General features: G+C 41.7%; 1 protein-coding gene across 1 annotated transcript in view; it reads left to right on the top strand.

Annotated features, from left to right (window-relative positions):
- The first annotated feature begins 1,470 nt into the window (after nucleotides 1–1,470).
- The window catches only part of LUZP4 (leucine zipper protein 4), a 32,358-nt gene continuing 11,524 nt past the window's right edge, over nucleotides 1,471–22,304 (top strand). The window contains 7 exon segments of the mRNA XM_049644228.1: nucleotides 1,471–1,728; nucleotides 8,460–8,591; nucleotides 9,739–9,857; nucleotides 14,011–14,742; nucleotides 14,744–15,116; nucleotides 15,119–15,215; nucleotides 20,410–20,491. Of these exon segments, the coding sequence (XP_049500185.1) occupies nucleotides 1,638–1,728; nucleotides 8,460–8,591; nucleotides 9,739–9,857; nucleotides 14,011–14,742; nucleotides 14,744–15,116; nucleotides 15,119–15,215; nucleotides 20,410–20,491 (1,626 nt within the window). The 5' untranslated portion in view covers nucleotides 1,471–1,637.

Genomic DNA, 22,304 nt, shown 5'->3' on the forward strand with positions numbered 1-22,304 from the left:
TGACTGAGCCAACCAGGTGCCCAGAGGTTTAAACAAATGAATATTTGTAAAGCTCTTAGAACAGTGCCTGGCAGATAGCAAATGTTATATGTGTTCATTAAATAAAAAATAATTAATTGATCAGTCTTCAACTTGTGGCCTGTTAAAAGTCTGCTGAAGGTTAGGAAAACAACCAACCAGCTCTTAATTACTAAATTTAATGACTTCTCCGGTTCCTAGCTAACTTGATCATTCAGCAATCCTTGACTTGGTGGACCACTAGGTCCCTCTTAGAATTTTCCCTTTATTTCCTGAATGCTTCTTTGCTAGTTCTTCCCATAGCTCTCTGACACTGTCTACTCAATTTCCTTTGTAATTTCCTTGGGAGCCTGTCTTTGGTCCTCCTCCCTTCTTATTCTATAATGCAATAAATCCGATATTAAAAAATGCTCCAGGGGCACCTGGGTGGCTCAGCTGAGCAACCGACTTCGGCTCAGGTCATGGGCTCACGGTTCGTGGGTTCCAGCCCTGCGACCAGCCCTGCGCTGACAGCTCAGAGCCTGGAGCCTGCTTTGGATTCTGTGTCTCCCTCTCTCTCTGTTCCTCCCCCGCTCGCAATCTCTCTCTCTCTGTCTCTCAAAAATAAATATTTTTCAGAAAAAATTTAAAAAATGCTCCAAACCGTTTGTATACAAATCTCTCCATAATCTATTTTCTGCTGATCTCTTCAGATTCGTCTTTCAGTACCTCACCACATGAAGTGACTTGACCTTTTCAGAGTGTTGGGAGCAGTTTCCCCTGTCAGGAAATACCCTTTCCACCCTTAGAATTATTCCCTATCTTTTCAAGTCTTAAATGAATTTTTCTGGATACCTTAGGTGATTTTCTCCTGTAGGTCTCACATATATTTTATAGATACCTGTATCCTCAGAGACTAATATAGTAAGGAACCCAGATATTTATATTGTGATTTCTGTGACAACTTGAACACGTTTTCAGCTCTCAAAATGTATTAATTTTATTTTTATTTCCTCTGAAGAACCAGTGACACCCCGGATTCTTCCAACACTTAAAAATAGTGTATACCGAGCAGTATTGAGGTGATAAGAAGAATAGTTACATTTTTTTTTTCTTAAGAAATGTCACGGCCACATCTTTAGGGAAGTCATCAAAAGGTATGTGGTACTGCAAGCCTGTGGATGGATCCTAACTGCTAAATTTGTGGTAGCTCTTCGGATTTGAGGGAAGCGGTGAACCTATCACGTCAAGAACATAACGTTGTCTTCACCAAGAATGCCAACAGCACAGAGGACAAATGGGTTTTTCTGAGTTCTGAAAAGCGAAGGTCAAGGTGTCACAGAAGAAAAAGAGTTGTTCCTGACAGGATGGTGGACGCACAAGACAAGAGACGGTTCTTAGAAAGATCGGTAAAAAAATGCCAGGGTCTTTTTTTGTTGTTGTTGTTATGAGCAAGATCGCGTCCAGAGATCTGTGGGGGAAGGGGTGGTAATTGCTAAGCTCCACCCCCTGAGCCTTAGCAACAGTGACGGAAAGGACTGTGATTGGGTGACAAGTTTCACCAGAACCCTATGGAGCAGGGAGGGGGCGCACTCACTATGTAAGCCTAGCTGAGAGCCGTGTGCAGTTACGCTGTGAAGATGGCTTCGATTTTCAACACAACGCTTTCTGGAATTGTGCTGGAAGAACCTGACAATGGGGGAAAGATGGCTTTTCTTGATATGTCTTTAGGTATGTAGACCCCAGCCCCCAGCCCCAACTAGTCAGGGCTCACTGGTTTTGGACAGAAGACCTCGAGTGGCGCCATGAGGCACACGCCGCTGGGCGAGACAAAGCTAGCGCTCTGTGCCCCATTCCGGGCCCCCAAGAGGGTATAAGCCCCCTTCCGGGTCCCCAGTTGGGTAAAGCTCCGTTCCAGGCCCCCAAGTAAAGTACGTTGGGTCAAGCCCAGACCTTTCTGCTCCCATTTTATACAGAGCCAATAGGTGGGAAGTTGGCGAAAGCTGACAGAAATTGTGTGTGGCACGATTGCTGCAAAGGTTCAGGCTGAGGGAAATAAAAAAGCCAGGCGTCTCCATATATTTTGTTCTCTTAAGGGTGGATAGCTAGCTACCTGCCCACTTCGTATGTGGGGCCACATGCTCCTGGAAGTCCGAGAGCCTGTCGCAAATTACTGGATTCTAGGGACTAGTTTTCGAAGAGTGATAATGGGCAGCAAGAAAGGGGGTGGTGTATTCGATTGCTTGTTTCTTGCTTGTTTCTTGTTTCTTCGCTTGCACCTTTCCTCTCCATTGGCACCCTCGAACCTCCTAACCTCAAAACTCTTCACGATTAATACCCACTTTGGAAATGGGGAAGGGGAGGGGGAGATGGGCGGACTTCGTAAATGAAGTTGGAGAGCTGAGCAGGGAGCGCTAAACTTAAAAATGGCGGCAGGTCGGGTGCCGTACGGGGAGCGGGGCGGGGGGGGGGCCAAAAAGCTGAGGTGGGTAAGGATAGGGAGGGCATGCCTTATTAGTAGAGGGGACAGCCATGCGCGTGGAGAAGAGAAGGAGAGGCGAATGTTACACGTGGGAGGAGCAGAACACGTCGTGGGGGGGATTTAGAGATGAGGGGGGTAGAGTAGGAGAAAAGAGACCCAGGCTTGCAAAACAAGAGAGGAAAGCAGAGCAAGGAAGGGGGGGGGACCTTAGTGGGGTGGGAGGAGTAAGAAAAGCCCACGTTAGAAGTGGGGTTGGAGTGAAGCAAAAGACCTTAGAAACGGAAGAAGTAGAGCAGGGATGGAAGATTCTAGACGTGGGGGGCTGGGGCGCAGTGAGGGTGAAACTTTGAAATGGAAAGGCACAGCGCAGGGGGGAGGTGACCTTATTATAAGTGGGGAGGTAGGGGGGACTTCAGAAATGAGGAAGGAGCAGGGGTTCAGATCTAAAATCTGAGACAGGGAGCAGCTGTGAGGGCAATTGTTAGAAATGCCGAGAACCACAAACGATCAGTCAGGGAGGATCTTGTAAGTGGCAGGGAGCCGGCGGAGTAGACTTCTGAAATGAAAGAGGATTGTTTGCCTTTTTATTGTCGTAATAGTTTTTTTTTTTTTTTTTTTAACATATTGTGGCCACTAGACCCCTCTCAGGTATACAATTCATAAATATCTTCTCCTGTATTCTGGGTTGGCTTTTTACTTTCTTGATGGTGTCCTTTGAAGCACAAGAATTTTTACTTTGGATGAAGTCCGGTTTGCTTTTTTCTTTTGTGGTTCATGATTTGGTATCATAGATAAGGAATTATGACGATTTACCTCTAGGTTTCCCTCTCAGAGTTTTACAGGTTGGCCTTTTACATTTACATCTTTGACCCATTTTGAGTTGCTTTTTTGCAAATGGTTGAGCTAAGATCCAACTTCATTCTTTTGCATGTGGGTATTCAGGTTCTCTAACATCATTTGGTAAAAAAAAAAAGACTATTGTTTCCTCTATTGGGTGGTCTTGGTAGAATTGCTTTCTTTTTTAAAAAAAAATTTTTTTTTAATGTTTATTTTTGAGACTGAGACCGCATGCGAGCAGGGGAGGGGCAGAGAGAGACACAGAACCTGAAACAGGCTCCAGGCTCTGAGTTGTCCAAACAGAACCCGATGCGGGGCTAGAACCAATGAACCGTAAGATCATGACCTGAGCTGAAGTCAGCTTAACTGACTGAGCCACCCAGGAGCCCCTAGAACTGCTTTCTTAACTTCATATTTGGAAAAAAAAATTTCATATTTGGATAGTTCATTGCTGGTGTATAGAAATAGGATTTACTTTTGTGTATGGATCTTCTGTTCCACACTTTTGCCAAGCTTGTTTATTGCCTCTAATTTGTGTGTGTGTGTGTGTGTGTGTGTGTGTGTGTATCTTTAAGATCTTCTTTATATAAGATAATAACATCTGAGAATATAGATATTTCCACTTCTTTCCTTCAAATCTGGTTGCCTTTGATTTCTTTTTCTGGATTAATTCTCCTGGCTAGAATTGCCAATGAAATGTTAAATAGATGTGCTAAGAGTGGACATCCTTGACTTGTTTCTGATCTTAGGGGGAAGGTTTTCAGTCTTTTACCGTTAATCATCATTTTAGCTGTGGGTTTTTCCTGGATGTTTTTTATAAGGTTGAGGAAATTTCCTATTCCCTGCCATCCCCCCTTTACCCCTGAGGGGAAATGGCCCAGAATAGTACCTAAGACATTTTCTTGCTTTTTTTCCTTTAAAGTGTTTTTAACAATCTGTTTAATGATGGGTATCGGTAAGCTTTACTCTTCTAAGACATAATCCGTGTGGATTCCAGACTGCAGATTCTGGCTTCTTGCCCTCCACCACAGGCTCCACTGTGAGTCCTGAAATACTTTGTGGCGTTAAAGTAACTTTTATTTATTTTTTTAATTTTATTTTTTGATGTGAGAGAGAGGGAGAGAGAAAGAATCTTCAGCAGGCTCCACACTGAGTGTGGAGTCTGATGTGGGGCTCGATCCCACCATGCTGGGACTGGGACCTGAGCCGAAATCAAGAGTTGGATGCTCAACTGACTGAGCCACCCAGACATCCCTAAAATGACTTTTAAAAAAGAATATCGGGTACCGGGCAGGGCTGGGACTATGGTGAGACAAGTGAGGCCCTTGCCAAAGGTGCAAAATTTAGGGAGGCAATACAAATTTGACGATTGAGATAATATTTTTAATGAAATGTTTAAAAAAATCAAATGGACAAACTTCAGCCCTCTGGCTGGTCATGTATTTCTGTAAGTAAAGGAACTGGAATGAAGTAAGTGGGGCAAGGTTGCACGCACACAGTCTGATCTGGTTTCTGTTGTTGATATTTTATTCATCAAGGATTGTTCTTGTGTTGATTTAAAAAAAAAAAACCATTTTTAAGATTTTATTTTTAAGGAATCTCTACACCCAATGTGGGGCTCAAACTCACAACCCCGAGATCGAGAGTCGAATGTTTTACCAACTGAGCTCTCCCCCCCCCCCCCCCCCTAATTTTTTTTTTTTAAAATATTGTTTTTTTAATACTGGAGGGTTTTTTTTTTTTTTTTTTTTTTTTTTTTTTTTTTTTTGGAGCGTCCTAAAATTTATGCATGAGGTGAGTGCTTCATTTGCCTTAGTCTAGGCTCTGCCCTGTCACCGGGAGCCTGAATGGGGGGGAAATTCCAGAGCCAAGGAGAATCTATAGCACTGAAATCAAACCTAATGCTTCCTGTGCTTTTTTCGCTGTTGATTTCGCTGTCTTATACTCTGGGGAGTATAAGTTGGTTCCCCAGATCCATATTTATACCATTTCAGACAGACGGGGAACAGGCAAAACTGGTTAGTCATGAAAGGCCCTTCCAGTTCAAAGCCAAGAAAAAATACATCATGAGGGAGCAAATACATGTTGCTTCTATGAGTTGACCGAGAAATCCATACTTTTCTAGTACATGTCCCCATGATTTTATTAAGGTGAAAATATTACTCTTAGCAATGCTTTGGATAGCTGCACCTGTATATTAGAAAAGCAATTTTGGGGCACCCGAGTGGCTCACTCGGTTAAGGTGTGGACTCTCGTGTTCAGCTCAGGTCACGGGCTCACGGTTCGTGAGATCGAGCCCCACACAGGGCTCCCAGCTGACAGTGCACGGAAACTGCTACTGATTCTCTCTCTCGTTCACTCTCTGTCCCTCCCTTGCTCGCACTTACTATCTCTCAAAACAAATAAAAAAAGAAAAATTTTATGTTATTTATATCATTCACATATTATATATAAGTTTATATTATCTGTATCATGTATACTGAATGCAAGATTACTACTTTCATTGTAAGAAAATGTGATAAAATAGGAAAAGGCTGTACAAATTTATTTTTGTCCTTGTCCCAGTAAACATTTTCAGAACGTATTATAGTGTTTTCTTAGAAATAAAAGGCAGGGCGCCTGGGTATCTCAGTCGGTTGGGCGTCCATCTTCAGCTCAGGTCACGGTGTCACGGTCTGTGAGTTCGAGCCCCGCGTCGGGCTCCGTGCTGACGGCTCAGAGCCTGGAGCCTGCTTCGGATTCTGTGTCCCCCTCTCTCTCTGCCCCTCCCCTGCGTGTGCTGTGTCTCCCTCTGTCTTTCAAAAATGAATAAACATTTAAAAAAAAATTAAGAAATAAAAGGCAAAAATATGGGGCGCCTGGCTGGCTCAGGGCACCCAAAAATATGGCCAGAAAGTAGTGACGACTACTTTCTGCTTGCTAGATGTATTGGATCCCAGATCCATAAACGTTTATAAAGCATCCACTCTGTATTGAGCCCTGGGCTGGGCACTGGGTACCCTGACAAACAATGGCCTCCTCTCGAGTGGCTCATGATTCAGTTGCAGCGGCAGCTAAGTACATATGTGCAGTTCTGTGTTGTGTTAAGTGTTCTGGAAGCATATACAAAGTCCGTCAGAAATGGAGGGGAACCTAAGTCACGCGTTTTGAGGTTTCTAGTATTCTAAGTATTTAAAAAATGACAGGACAGTGTCTACAAAAACCAGAGTACATTTTAAATGTTCACAAAGAGTAAAATAGTGATTTCAACACGTTCTAAAATACAAAGGAATATAATTATGCTTTTTAGGGGCACCGGGTTGTAGGACCTGACATACATGAGACACTCAACAAATGCTTGTTCAGTTTTTAAGATATTAAAAAAATTTTTTTTATTCATTATTTTTGAGAGAGAGAGAGAGTGAGTGTCAAGGCACATGAGCGGGGAGAGGGAGACACAGAATCTGAAACAGGCTCCAGGCTCTGAGCGGTCAGCACAAAGCCCGCGGCGGGGCTCGAACCCACAGACCGCGAGATCATGACCCGAGCTGAAGTCGGACGCTCAACTGACTGAGCCACCCTGGCGCCCCAAGACATTTTTTGCCTTGTTTAATCCTTCTGTGACTCTAAGACCGAGCTTGCCATTAGTTTTGGTGACTGGGAGGTCAGGAAAAATTAAGTCACTGAGAATTGTCCAGGAGTGCCACTAGGCAGACTGGTCCCGGAGCACTCTCTCGTGTCATTGTGAAACGTACCTCTGACTCAGGAAGGAGCTTGCTCTTCCCTTTCTCCTCTCTGAAGTTTTGCTCTCCTGTTTAGGAAGTCACCCATTGCACTGGGTCCCTGAGAGCTGGGTGGCAGCCGTTTTAGGGCTGATGAGGGCAAGAGGTTGGAGATGAAAAACTCTTCCTGCGGTGTCCTCTAAGATGTTTTGATTCGTGCACTCGCTTACTCTGTAATGAGAAAAAAAACTCTGCCCAGAGATCTGTACAGACTTTAAATGTAGAATACAGTGGAAAGAACGGAGGGGAAAAAAAAGAGAAGGTAAGAGAATGCAGAAGGAATAAAAGGAACCGAAAATTAAAGGCTATGTCTTTGCAAGACGTTAACAACCATTGGCTCCTGACAGGCAGACAGAACCAGGGCTTAAAACCCGTTTGTCAAGAAATGGTACTCGATTGTTGAGGTTTTTTGTGTTTTTTTTAATGTTTATTCATTTTTTTAAGACAGAGACAGAGCACAAGCAGGGGTGGGGTGGAGAGAGGGGCAGGGGGGACACAGAATCTAAAGCAGGTTCCAGGCTCTGAGTTGTCAGCACAGAGCCTGACATGGGGCTCGAACCCAGGACCGCGAGATCATGACCTGAGCCAAAGTCAGACGCTCAATCAGCTGAGCCACCCAGGCGCCCCAAGAGTCAGACATTTAACCGACTGAGCCACCCAGGTGCCCCAGCTCGTGCCCATTTCTAAAGATAACTTGACCTAAGTAAGCTTGCATCCATTGATAGAACATCCAACTTTTGAATCTTCCCATCGCAGATATCAGGAGAGAGATTTTAAGGCAGGTTGTATGTGTCTCTCATCCTTCGAATCGTGCCATGTAAGTGCTGTCTATCTGAGAGCATTAAGAACATGCCTGACTACAAGGTAAAGTCTGATTGCTCCCTGCTATTTACGCTAATCTTGGTTCCTTGCCTCTTTGGTGTTTCCTGTGAACGTCCATCACTATTACTTCCTTTCTTACAATTCACAAAAATGAATGTAACTAATTGTCTAGCACTGACATTTAATCAGGAATGACTCTACCGCTCTGTGTTTCTCTCAAGCTAAAATAACACTTAGTAAAATCATTCATTTAAATGATTTCCCCTTTAGGCTACGTTACTGTGAAGGAATTTTATTTTTGCATAAATGATGTTACTGTAATTCTGTTTAACGGGAATCTTTCTCTTTGTTGTGTCAGGAAACTGACTCTAAAATGTCTGCATTGTTTGATCTTTGTTATGGTTTTATAAGTTCCTTATTATACAGGTGTCATGGTTTAGGGCTTCCAGTTTTTACAATGTTCTAACATATGATGAGGTAGAATATAGATTATTCACTTGAGACACGTTGTAATTCGGCTTTTTCTATTGTCTTCATTTTTTTTGTATTTTCTAACACAGATGACATTATAACGCTTAATAAGGTAGAAGATGTAAACAGTGAATCAAGCAAGAAAGGGGAAGAGAGCGATGAGAAAACGAGCCCAACTTCAAGACAGCCATCAAATGCTCTTAGATGTCACCAGCAGAAAGGTAAAAGTTTACTAAAAATCAAACATTGTAAAGAGTCTGAAATATTTGTGAATAACTAGGTAAGCAGATTCACAAACTTGGAATGTATTCTAAAATTGCCCTACGCTGCTAGTTTGATTTTTCTTGAAAACGTAGGCATGCTGGTTCGGTAAGAACGTATGCCATGACAAATGAAAACAAATTTTTAATTTCTATGTGTTACTTCCTTAAGGGAGAGCACGATGAGAATAAGAAATACTTTGCGCCAGTTCACAAGCCTGGCTTGTTGGTCCCATTCTACTTTTGGGAGGTAACACAGGAGGCGTAAAGGCATGGTTAGTAACCTGAGCACCATGGCATCCACATTTTGAAAAAAATGAACGCTCGTACAGCAGAGTACAGAAGAGCATGAAAAAAGTCTTCTTTTTGTATTGCCAATCCCATTGGTTAGTGCAGTGTGCATATTTTAATAAGAACGTGCTGCAGATTGCCATTGTAGAGAAGTCTGTTCAACGGTTAAGGATCTCCATGGTTTAGTCAGCAGCCTGGAACCATCTTGACAGTGTGCATGCTCTAAGCCCCTGCCAGTTCCTACCCAGCGTCATTACAGTCCTTGTCTGAAACTTTCAGTGGCTTAATGGGTTCTGAGAAAAGGAGGGATGGTGGTTATTATGGGAACAAATCTAAGAATGGGGAGGTAGCCCATTCTCCTGTTTCCAACTAAATGTAAAATTGATCTTTGTGAGCCTTTTGGAGATCCATATTCTTTGTTTCTGCAACTATCTTTACACCCAAAGCACAGCAGACAACTGAGGCGAATATTCGTATGGTTAATACAAAGCAGATAGTTTTTTTCCATCTCTCCTTCTTCTAGTAGGGTATTCTTCCAGTTAATTTCAGATACCATGCCCCAACTTTGTTGTCATATGAAAACAAATTTGAGGTATTGCATACAAAGAAGACTACTATACTAAGATATGCAAATAGGAACAGTAGGGCAAAGACTGTTCTAGAATTCAGTGAGACTCTCAGATGATATCAGACTAATGAAATGTCAAGTTTTGCAAAACCCAGGGCATAGCCTTGAAACAGTGAGATTGCAGATAATACTTCTGAACAATATGTTGAATTTACTGACTGAAAATACAGCAAATAATCATTTTTCAAGGACTCTCACAATTCACAAACAACGTTGAGGAAGGAAATCAAGACGAAAAACCTTGCCAAGAATCTTCTGAGTTCAAGTCTGAACAAAGCGCTTCAAACGAGCAGCCTGTAGATAATCAGGTAAGTGTAAATGCTGAGAATTAACCAATGTAAAAGGTCCTAAGTTTAATATAATTCTTAATATTAAAGATGATTTTCAGTTCCATTGAGAGCAGAGATTGTTTCATTGTACTCCCTCATGGCGCCTTGAACATAATTGAAACCCAATATTTGTTCATTGATCTTTGTCCTCCGTAACTGTTGTAATAAACACTTAATTTTTGCTATTTTCAATCATTGCGAGAAATTTTGAATTTACAAAATGCCCGAGTAGATGATTGGTTTTGTGACTTGTCTTGCATAATCATTCTCATTTTTGCCCTCATCTAGAGTCTTTGATCTTTAGGTATAGTATAAAACAGCTTTAGTAGACTTGCGAATGAATCATAAAAACTAGAAGTCGGGCACCTGGCCTGGGTGGTTCAGTAGGTTAAGCGTCCGACTTCGGCTGAGTTTGTGAGTTCGAGCCCCACATCAAGCTCTCTCCTGCCAGCGCAGAACCCCATTTGGATCCTGTCTCCCTCTGTCTCTTCCCCTCCCCAGCTCATGCATGCTCTCTCTCTCTTTTTGTCGAAAATAAATAAAAACCTGAAAAAAAATGAAAAACTCTACTTACAAAAAAAAACAAAAAAAACCAAAAAAACACCGAGAAGTCAGGTGATACAGGATATGAAATACACTCTGGGTCCAACTGGTGGGACATACTATAGTTGTACAAATTCATCACCTCTGAACTTGTGTAAGTGAGCCAGTCACTGGACAAGAGTTTGCGAGATCCTCATATCCAGATTCATGAGCTAACATTCATGCCACTCTTTCGGCTGGGCCTCTAAGCTGATTCTTCTTAAGGCATTATGTGGCCATTTAGTAAAAAGCATGGTGGTGCTGGGAAATTAAACCATTTTGGGTCAGATTACATAAACGCCAGTCTTTTTCTTTTTTGGAGGGCATCATGTTGCATTTTCAAATAAAGGGTTAATTTAAATTGATTTAGCAAATACTGATTAAATGTCTACCCTGTGCAGGTGCTATGCAAGATATTAGAGCAATCCTGCTTCAAATATTATATGTGGGGATAGGAGAAAAAGATAAAAGAATTTAGTGCCAGGCAAGTTGCAATATATGTTCTAATGTGTACGTTATATATTGTGATCATTCTGATTGGGAGGACTTGAGAAAGTTTGGTTTAACAAGTGACTTATAAATCTGTAGGGTGAGGAGGTTTTTCATAACGTTTGGAAAGAAGGATATGAGTTTATATCTGCTAATGTCTGAGGTGCATAAATGAACTGAGAATTATTATAAAACAGTATTTACTTCTTTTTTTAATGTTTATTTATTTTTGAGAGAGAAAGAGACAGTGTGAGCAGGGGCGGGGGAGGGGCAGAGAGAGAAGGAGACACAGAATCTGTAGCAGGTTCCAGGCTCTGAGGTGTCAGCACAGAGCCCGACTTGGGGCTCAAATTCATGAACCGTGAGATCATGACCTGAGCCGAAGTCGAACGCTTAACCGACTGAGCCACGAAGGCGCCCCCCACCCCGCCTTTTTTTTTTTTTTTAATTTTAATACCAGTATAGTTAACAACGGTGTTATATTAATTTCAGGTGCAGAATATAGTGACCCAAAAATTCTCAGTATTTTCAAATTTAAAGCCTGTTTTTTAATGCTTATTTATTTACTTTTGAAAGAGAGAGACAGAGAGACAGAGAGGCAGCGAGAGAGGGAGACAGAGAATGCCAAGCAGGCTCCGCACTGTCAGCACAGAGCCAGATGCGGGGCTCGGACTCACAAACCGTGAAATCATGACTTGAAAATCAAGAGTCTGACGCCCAATCGAGTCCCCCAAGTGCCCCTAAAGCACCTTTCTATCTCTCATACTTTTGAGACTTTTGAGACTGTCATTATAGCAGAACTCACCAGAAAAAAAAAAAGTACTCTGAGGTCAAGAAATATATTAAAATTTAAGCACGATTATTTCACCGATAAATTGAATAACAATTATAGTTTTCAATCGTGTGTTGAAATTCTAATAACCTGGTTTTATACCGCACAAGATTTAGTCTCGATACCAGTGGAATACAATTGTATGTATTCTGCGCAATTTTTTTTTTTTCAACGTTTTTTATTTATTTTTGGGACAGAGAGAGACAGAGCATGAACGGGGGAGGGGCAGAGAGAGAGGGAGACACAGAATCGGAAACAGGCTCCAGGCTCCGAGCCATCAGCCCAGAGCCTGACGCGGGGCTCGAACTCACGGACCGCGAGATCGTGACCTGGCTGAAGTCGGACGCTTAACCGACTGCGCCACCCAGGCGCCCCTGCGCAATTTTTTTTGATAGTACCTGTTGTTTATAAGAAAACGAACGTGCGTTTCATTTTTGAAGGGGGGAAATTTGTCATAGCCAAGTGGATGAAAACATTTCTAAAAATCGTGCAGGCTCCTTTGGAGGTGTTTGCTGCATATGGGTCTTCAGGAGATGGGTCTCAATCCTTCCTGCGGTCTCTATGCTGCCAACACTAATCACTTAGAAAAGGGAAGAGGTACCTGTGCATTTTACCCAGTCTCCTTCTGTTTTATGGTAGAAAGGCTGGAGAGTAAGTATGGTTTTGTGCTTTCGCGGAGTAACAAATTTGTCTTTTTTTTTTTTCCTTTTTTAAGTGAGAGTGAAGAGCTGTTTTTTAAAATTGTTATGTTGATTTAGTTTTTAAGGGAGAGAGAGCAAGCCAGGTAGAGGCAGAGAAAGAGAAAGAGAAATTCCAGGCAAGCTCCGCACCGTCAGCGCACAGCCCGATACGGGGCTCGAACTCATGAACCGTGAGCTCGTGATCTGAGCTGAAACCCAAGAGTCAGACACTTCACCGACTGGAGCCACCTGGGGTCCCCTGTCATATTTTTCATTTTACTTAAGTTTTATGTGAATAATATTCTTTATACCAATACTTCCCTGCCTTTTAACAGTTGCTCTCAGCTTCCGCTAGTGTTCTGTTAGAAAGTCATAATGGCGCATCTAGGGCATGTTTTGTTTGCCAGGCAATATTTCCTAGTGGAAAGCTTGATTTCTCAGCACGGTCCATATGGTTTCATCCTCTTGCATTTATATAGCATCGTAGAGATTTGTGAAAGGTTTCATTATTGCCACGTGGCTGGTTCATTCTATCGCCTTTTGTTTTAAAAATGGAAAAGGCAGAAAGGCTGACTTGTTGCCAGGCCAATTTATTTATGGAACGGTATTAAGTCAACCTTCTGCTTTCTTTATTGCTACCTTTCCCCTCACGTATTTGTCTTTCTCTCTAGAAGTATTAATTTATGTTGAAGAGATAGTTTCTTTTTAATGAGCCCAAGCAAGTGAGGAATAAATAGTACGATTTTGAATACTTTCCTTTGGTTCGAGGGATTTGTACTACAAAATATTAAATATTCTGTCTCTCTTCAGCTGTAAAGTCACAGAATCTGTTTCTTTACATAAAACACCTTGGAATATATCCAGATTTGCAAAGTAACAAATTTTCTATATGTAAAACGGTTTTTTTTTTTTTGAGAGAGAGAGAGAGAGAGAGAGAGAGAGAGAGAGCACGGGAGAGGGGCAGAGGGAGAGGCAGAGAGAGAATCCCAAGCAGGCTCCACGTTCAGTGCAGAGCCTGATGCAGGGCTCGATCTCACGATAGTGAGAGCATGACCTGAGCTGAAATCAAGAGTTGGACACTTAACTGACTGAACCACCCAGGCGCCCCTATATTTAAAACATTTTATTCGACTTTTATATTTTTATTAAAAATATTTATTTATTTTTGAAAGACAGTGAGAGAGACAAAGTGTGAGCGGCAGAGGGGCAGAGAGAGAAGGAGACGCAGAATCCGAAGCAGGCCCCAGGCTCTGAGCTGTCAGCACAGAGCCTCACATGGGGCTCGAACTCACAAACCATGAGATTGTAACCTGAAGTTAGATGCTTAACCAACTGAGCTACCCAGGTGTCCCTAATTCTATTAAACTTTTATATGCGTGATATTCTTTGTGCCAGTGACACGGGCTCTGAGTTTTCTCTGCAAGTTAGTTCTGAAAACCGTTTATAAAAGTAGGAGCAATGAAATGTTTACAAAAAAAAAAATTGTCCGTAGAAACGGCTTTGACAAAACAGTATTATATTTGTCTTGCAAAATTGTGATTTTTTGCAGGAGAAGTGCAATGACAATTCCAACTCCCAAACAGAGAGGAGTGGGAGCCTGTCGGAAGAGAATGAGCAACAATTGGAAGCATCTCCAGGCCAATTGTCAGAAAACCAAGATCATTCAGAAAGATCTCAAGGCCAGTCGGAGAGTTCTTGTGATCAGTCAGAGAGTTCTGGCCAGTCGGAGAGATCTCGTAGCCAGTCAGAGAGTTCTAATGAGCAATCTGAGACATCTTGTGACCAGTCAGAGAGATCTTGGGCCCAAACAGAAAGATCTCGTGGCCAATTAGAGAAAGCTCGTGATCAGCCAGAGACATCTCATGCCCGATTAGAGAGAGCTCATGACCGGCCAGAGAGATCTCATGCCCGATTAGAGAGAGCTCATGACAAGCCAGAAAGATCTCACGCCCAAATAAAAAGATCTCATGGCTACCCAGAAAGATCTCATAGCCGATCAAAGAGATCTCGTGGCCACACTGAGAGATATCATGGTCACTCAGAGAGGTCTCGTGATCATTCAAAGAGATCTCATATCCCATCAGGGAGATCTCATTTCCCATCAGGGAGATCTCATGTCCCGTCAGGGAGATCTCCTGTCCCATCCAGGAGATATCCTGTCTCATCAGGGAGATATGTCCCATCAAGGAGATACCCTGTCCCATCAGGGAGATCTCCTGTCCCGTCAGGGAGATATCATTTCCCATCAGGAAGATCTCCTTTCCCGTCAGGGAGATCTCATTTCCCGTCAAGGAGATCTCCTTTCCCGTCAGGGAGATCTCATTTCCCATCAAGGAGATCTCCTGTCCCGTCAGGGAGATCCCATTTCCCATCAAGGAGATCTCCTTTCCTGTCAGGGAGATCTTATTTCCCATCAGGAAGATCTCCTGTCTCATCAGGGAGATATTTCCCATCAGGGAGATCTCCTGTTTGGTCAGGGAGATCTGTCTCATCAGGGAGATCTCATTTCCTGTCAGGGAGATCTCCTGTCCCGTCAGGGAGATCTTATTTCTCGTCAGGGAGATCTCCTGTCTCGTCAGGGAGATTTCATTTCCCATCAGGGAGATCTCCTGTCCCATCAGAGAGATCTTATTTCTCCTCAGAGAGATCTCATCTCCTATCAGGGAGATACCATGGCCAATCAGGGAGATATCGAAGATACTCACCAGTAGAAAGATTCAAAACATCATCCAGATTTGAGTCTGAATTTGACAGGTAAAGACATAATAAACATTTAATCGTTAGTATAATGTGTAGAGTCATACGGAAATGTACTTTATTGGGTAAATATGTTTTTGTAATAGATGTTGCATTGGGACTAAGGTATTACTAGAATGAAGGTTAGTAACCAATACATGGCATTAATACTCTTTCAACTTGCTCCCATCTCTGGATCATCCAGATTCCCAATGTGCCCTCCTTAACTTGTTTCATCCAGGTTGGCTTTCCCTGGCAGAGCCCCATGTACTCAGCCTTTCCTACTGAGACTTCCCGACAATAAAAACACATTGACTTGGTGTCCCATTCCCTTTGAAACTGTCAGGTTTCTAGGCTAGCTAATCTAACAACAGACTATGCTAGACTGATAATATAATCTCGGATAATGAATTTCTATCTTTCCTTCTCTGTCTCCTTCTCGAAAAGTCTTCAGAGAGTCCTCGGCATACAAATGGTAGGCGTGTCTTTGGGTAGCTGAAGTCTTCTGCTTTTCTTGAATCAGACCATAGGAGAGGATGCTATTCTATGCATAGATGCAACACTCACCTTCTGAATACATTTAGAATGTATCACGTGCATTTACTTGCCTCCTACAACAGATAGGTTAGGTCTGTCTGCCCTAGCAAAAAAAAAAAAAGAAAGAAAGAGAGGGAGAGAGAAATTTAATAGTATTGCAAATTATTTGAGCTTTAAAAACGACAAGACGCTTGTAGTAGGATCAGGTAATTGAGTAAAAGTTTATTTTCAGTTCAGACTTCTCAGCGATTGCCTTCAGCTTTCATTGCCCATAAATGTCTAGTCAGATATTTTAGCACATATTAACAACTGCACAGAATTGCTAGTTTCAGCTTCATTTTCCCCCCAAAATGTAGGGGTAGGGTATTGTGTATATAGACAATGACTGATGTAGGCACTATTTTAATGCTAACGGCCTCATCCTACTTTCATTAACAGTACACAAATAATTTGCTATAAAAATGAAAATATGCTTAACATTGACGACAGGCAATTAATATTTCTGCATTTCTTCAGGATTTTTATGTTTTACTTTATTTTATACGGTAATTTTTGTCTGTCAAGTGGCATAATACTTCCACCGAGGTGCTGCAATTCCATTTACGATGACATATTTCTGTCATTGTCCATTTTAAAATTGAATGCACAATTCTGTTCCGTTGTTTCTCCTTTATTTTCTATTATTACAATTTCTTGTATTCTCAGCACAAATAAGGGTATTTGCTTGGTTAACATTAAAGTTATCAAATGCAGAACTATTCTAAAAGAACGTATAAAGTACAGAAAATTAGTGTACTCTTAGAATTGATCCCTTGGAGATTAATTCTTCAACTCCATCATCTTCCATTCTAATACTATACATGAGTTGACCAGTTAGGTGTAATAATACTCTTCAGACCTGGAGTTGGCTTCTGCACCAAGGATAAAATGAAGACTTCAGTAATTTCATGCCCTCACGTGAAATTTTCCCCTCAGGCCAACTTGACCAGAAGATAAAGACAAACCAGAAGGGTTTAGTACATTTCTGCCTTACATACGTCACCAACGTACAAGCCCAGTGTGGTTTGGATAAAAGGTAGTTGTGCACATCTCTGGCATAAAGAATGAGAGCCTATTCAGAATATTATTTATTTATGGAGACTCGCAATAACGAGTCTCAATTCTGAAAAACCAATATGATTCTCAAAAATTCTAAACAGAATTTATCGTAAGCAGGATGTGGATTTGGATTTGTGACACTCCAAAAATACCAGATTTCAGCTTTCAGTACTTTTCTGATATGGTTAATTATATCCATAGACAGATGTCTTCTTTCTTGGCTGAAGTGATACGTAAATAGAGAAGCGTGCAGAACAAAAACCGTCTTTTGTACCCTCCGCTAAGTAATTTCCATGAAGCGAATGGCACAGTGCACCTATCTTTACATGAGCTGGGCTGTCCACCTGATGAAAACTTTTCTAAATACAGATAACAGCTTCAGAGGAAATGAGCCTTTTAGTTTCAGAGTGCTTGCCATTTAAACTCCAACTACAGAGTGACAACTGACATTACCACTCCACCATGCCAAGTCATTCTTGAAACAGATTCAAACCTGATGATGATTGACAAATCAGATCTTTGAGTCTAAAATCCCTAATTTACTGTGCATCACTCTGAAAAACAGAAGTCTTTTCAGACTAACTACTTGATTTCCCGGTTTTTGTTCCCAGATTCTTCACTATTCCCTAGCCTCATTTGTTACTCAGTTGTTAGTATTTTTCTTACTTCTTGGAAGATGATGCCAGTGAGAATCTGGTCCGTGAGTTTTAAGGAAACGGCCCTTCTTGGAGTGAGTAGAAACAACATAAGAATATGAAAACATGGTTTTATGTCCCAATTCTGTCACTAAGGGCATTGGGCAAATTACTTAATATTTCTGGATCTCAGTTCCCTAATCAGTGCAAGGAGAAATTTGGGCTACGTGCCTAAAGGTCTAGACCAACTGGAAACATCTTACAAGTTTATGAATTTTGGGTTTTTTATTTAAAAAAAATCGTAAAAACCCACATAAAATGACCATCTTAATCATTTTCAACTTTACACTTCAGTGATGTTAAGTGTATTCACAGTGCTGTGAAACAGACCTATAGAACTTCTTCATCTCACAAAACTGAAACTCTATACCCGTTAATAACTTCCCATTTTCCTTTCCCCCCAACCCCTGATAGCTCCCATTTTCCTTTCTGTTTCTGTGAATTTGACTACTCTAGATACTTCCTGTAAGTGGAATCCTGTAGTGTTCCTTTTTGTTTTTGTTTTTGTTTTTGTGAGTGGCTTATTTCGCTTAGCGTAATATTCTCAAGGTTCATCTATGTTTGTAGCCTGTGACAGGATTTCCTTCCTTTCGAAGGCTGAACGATATTCCATTGTGTGTATATACTTTATTTATCTGTTGATGGACATTTGGGTTGCTTCTACTTCTTCAAATACCCTCTCTGCTCCTCCGTCCCCTTCGGAGATTCCCATAATGCATGTATTGGCCTGCTTGATAATATACCGTAAATCCCTCAGGCTCTCTTCATTTTTCTTTGTTCATTTTTATTCTGGCTTCTCCAACTCAGTGATTTCAAATGACCTTGAAATGATTTCAAATGACCTCTTCAAGTTTGCTGATTCTTTTTGCTGCCTAATCCAATCTTCTGTCGAACCCCTCTAATGAATTTTTCGTTTCAGCTATTGTATTTTTCAGCTCCGGAATTTTTTATAGTTTCTATCTCTTTGCTGATAATCCTATTTTGTTCACGCATCATCTTCCTGATTTCCTTTGGTTGTGTATCTGTGTTCTCTTTTAGCTCGTTGAGCATCTTTATGATCATTATTTAAAAATTTTTTTTAACGTTTATTTATTTTTGAGACAGAGAGAGACAGAGCATGAACAGGGGAGGAGCAGAGAGAGAGGGAGACACAGAATCTGAAACAGGCTCCAGGCTCTGTGCTGTCAGCACAGAGCCCGACGCGGGACTCGAACTCACGGACCGTGAGATCATGACCTGAGCCGAAGTCGGACGCTTAACCGACCGAGCCACCCAGGCGCCCCTATGATCATTATTTTAAATTCTTTGTCAGGTAGCTCATAGATCTGCATTCCTTTAAGGTTGAATTCTGTAGTTGTATTTTGGTTGATTGGACCAAGTCTCTGATTCTTTGCGTGTCTTATAATTTTTGCCGGGATTTGCGCATTTGAAAACACTTTTCCCAGTCTTTACGTTCTGGCTTCGCGCAGGGGAAATCTACTGTCTGGGGAGTTCTAGCACCTCTCAAACCTTTTATAACCTCTTGTTCCCCTTGGCAGCTGCCTGCAGAACTGCAGCTCTGGTGTGCTGTTTGCCTCTGTTTTCAGTAGCTTCCAAACTCTGGCCTTGGTCTCATTAATGCTCTGAGTCTGGTGAAACAAAAATCTAGCCCTCAGGCAGCCCCCAGAGAAACCAGAACATTGGATACATGGTCCCCTCTTTAGTTTCCATCCCAAGGGTGGAGCCCTAGTCCAGGGGTTTCCTCGCGGTTGCTCTATGCTCATTGCATAGGGGGAGGGACAAAAATAGGTGCACTAAACGCGGGGAACATTCCTCCCCCATTCACTGGAATCCCTTCTTGGTTTTACAATAGGCAGAGTGCTGTAGTTTCTCAGCTGGTCTCTGGAGTTCTCACAGAGGTAGTCTAGTCTATATGTTGGTTTTATTTATTGCTTTTTTACTAAAAAAATTTTTTTGTTAATGTTTATTTTTGAGAGGGAGAGAGACAGAGTGTGAGTGGAGGAGGGACAGAGAGAGAGGGAGACACAGAATCCGAAGCAGGCTCTGGGCTCCGAGCTGTCAGCGTAGAGCCTGACGCAGGGCTTGAACTCATGAATTTTGAGATGATGACCTGAGCTGAAGTCGGATGCTTAACCGACTGCGCCACCCAGGCGCCCCTGTATGTTATTTTTAATAGAGTGTGTATCTTAGGCAAAAAAGGGCCTATAGCTTCCTAGTCTGCTGTTGTCTTCCTCAGCTTGGGCTGCCATGACAAAATACCACAGATTGGGTACTCTAAACAACAGAAATTTATTTCTCACAGTTCTGGAGCCTGGAAGTCTGACATCAGGGTGCCAGCATGGTCGGGTTCTGGTGAGAGCTCTCTTCCTGTCTAGCCACCTTGTCTCTGTGTTCTAACATGGTGGAGAGAGAGCAAACTCTGGGCTCTTCCTCTTCTTATAAGGACACAAAATCCCATCATGGGGACCCCATCCTCATGACCTCACCTGAGCCTAATTACTTCCCAAAAGACCCCTCCTCCAGGTACCATCGCGTTGGGGGTTAGGTCTTTAGCATATGAATTTTGAGGAAACAGAACACTGAGTCTGTAAATGCTGTCTTGCTGACGTTACTCTGAAATAAAAATTTAACCAGAAATATTCAATTGCCTGGTTAACTTCTGATCTTTGCTATGCATGCGGTGAATGAAAATGCACCGCTAAGCCGAAAATCACTTAGCGAAACACTATTCTGTATTCTAATCGCATCTAGCATTCAGTCTTCAATCAGATGTTTAAATATGTATAATGAAACAATATTGCTTGAAGACATACATTTTACATAATTTCACTCAGTATAAAAGGTTGTTGTTTTACAATGTCACAATTTATGATTTGTGTCAGGTTTTTAACAATGAAAAGAAGGCGTGAACACTTCCAGAAACAGGTGTATCGAAGACATGATCAAATGAACAGGAATCGAAGGGTAAGTATCAGCCTTTGCGATTTTATAGCACAGATTCTATGTAGATTTTTTTATGTCGTTTTCATTTGAACCGGCTTTCGTTTTTGTAGCCATTTTTCTTCTAGTAGTTAGTTTTGGCATCTGCTTATATTGATGATTACTTTATTTATTTAGTTAGTTATTTTACTCTTTATTAATTTTATTTTTTTAACTTCTATCCAAATTCGTTGGCATACAGTGCAACAGTGATTTCAGGAGTAGATTCCTTAGTGCCCCTTCGCCATTTGGCCCATCCCCCCTCCTGCCACCCCTCCAGGAACCCTCAGTTTGTTCTCCATATTTAGGAGTCTCTTCTGTTTTGTCCCCCTCCCTGTTTTTATATTGTTTTTGTTTCCCTTCCCTTATGTTCATCTGTTCTCTGTCTTAAAGTCCTCATATGAGTGAAGTCATACGATATTTTTCTTTCTCTGACTAGATGATTACTGTAATATGTTGTAAAACCCGTCTGCCAACATCAGGGTAGGAAGAAACCTTGTATGTCAACCGTGTCTACATGTTTCCAGCCTTGCACTACAGGTGCTTGCAAAAGGTTCCCCCTTCCCTTCCATTACCCGCATTTCTACCTTATATTACTTAATTTACCTTCTGAGTGGGCATTAGACAAAAATGAGATGGGTTACAAATAAAACTTACGCGTAGTATTTATTTATTTATTTTTAAATAGGCTCCACACCCAACGTGGGACTTGAATTCATGACCCTGGGATCAAGAGTCACATGCTCCACTGAACTGAGCTACCCAGACACCCCAGTAGCATATGTTACCTTAAACATTCTTTTACAGTCCTTGAATCCCCAGGGCATTGTCTTTATTTTATTTATTACTTACTTCTTGGAGTGCTGTAACAGTTGCAAGAAATGCTGTATATTGACTGAGCCAATTAAACCTATTTTGCTGGAAACGTCTATCTTTATTACAGAGCTCACATGTTTGACCTAAGTATTTAGATGAAAAGCTCTATTAAGTAGGTGTAGCTCTTACATGAGACACCTAATACTTGCTTACTCCTACACATGCCACTCTGGTATTTTTCCCGATACCTCTTCACCTATAGGAAAAGACAGGGTGGCTTAGATGGCAATGTGATACAGTGTAAACCGTTCTGGTTTGGGTCTGAGAGACATGACTTCCCTTCCTGGCTAATCTCCTTACGAGCTGTGTGTATGACCTCGTACACGTCACTTTCCCTGCTCTCGGTATTAGTTTTCTTTCCCTATAAATAAGATTAACATGAAAGACATCTGTAAGATATCCAAAGAGATCTAAGTGGTATGGTGCGGTGACTAATGACAGGGGCTTTGGACTCACACTTGGATGGAATCGTATTTCTACCACTTAATACCAGTCTAATCAATTTCAGGACATCCACGCTTTTTTCAGTGTTTATATCTCTGAAAGCAGGAAGTGCCTTACATTTGCTATGGTACACCATAGTTACGTTGGAAAGTTTAAAAACTTTTTCAGGGGCATCCGGGTGGCTCAGTCAGTTGAGCATGTGACTCTTGATTTCAGCTCAGGTCATGATCCCAGGGTCATGGGGTCGGGCATGCGTCACGCTCTGCGCTGAGCTTAAGGTTCTCTCTCTCACTCTGTCTGCCCTGCTCTCCGTCTCTTTCTCTCAAATAAATAAATAAATAAATAAATAAAATAAAAGCTCTTTCAGCGATATGTAAAATAACAGTGCATTTTATAATCATTGGTATCTTAGATTCGATGAAGCATGGTAGCAGAGGTACCCTGGGCCAGTCCCTTTGAGCCTGTTTCCTCAGCTATA

Source organism: Panthera uncia, chromosome X (genome assembly GCF_023721935.1).
Source record: "Panthera uncia isolate 11264 chromosome X, Puncia_PCG_1.0, whole genome shotgun sequence".
NCBI lineage: Eukaryota > Metazoa > Chordata > Mammalia > Carnivora > Felidae > Panthera > Panthera uncia.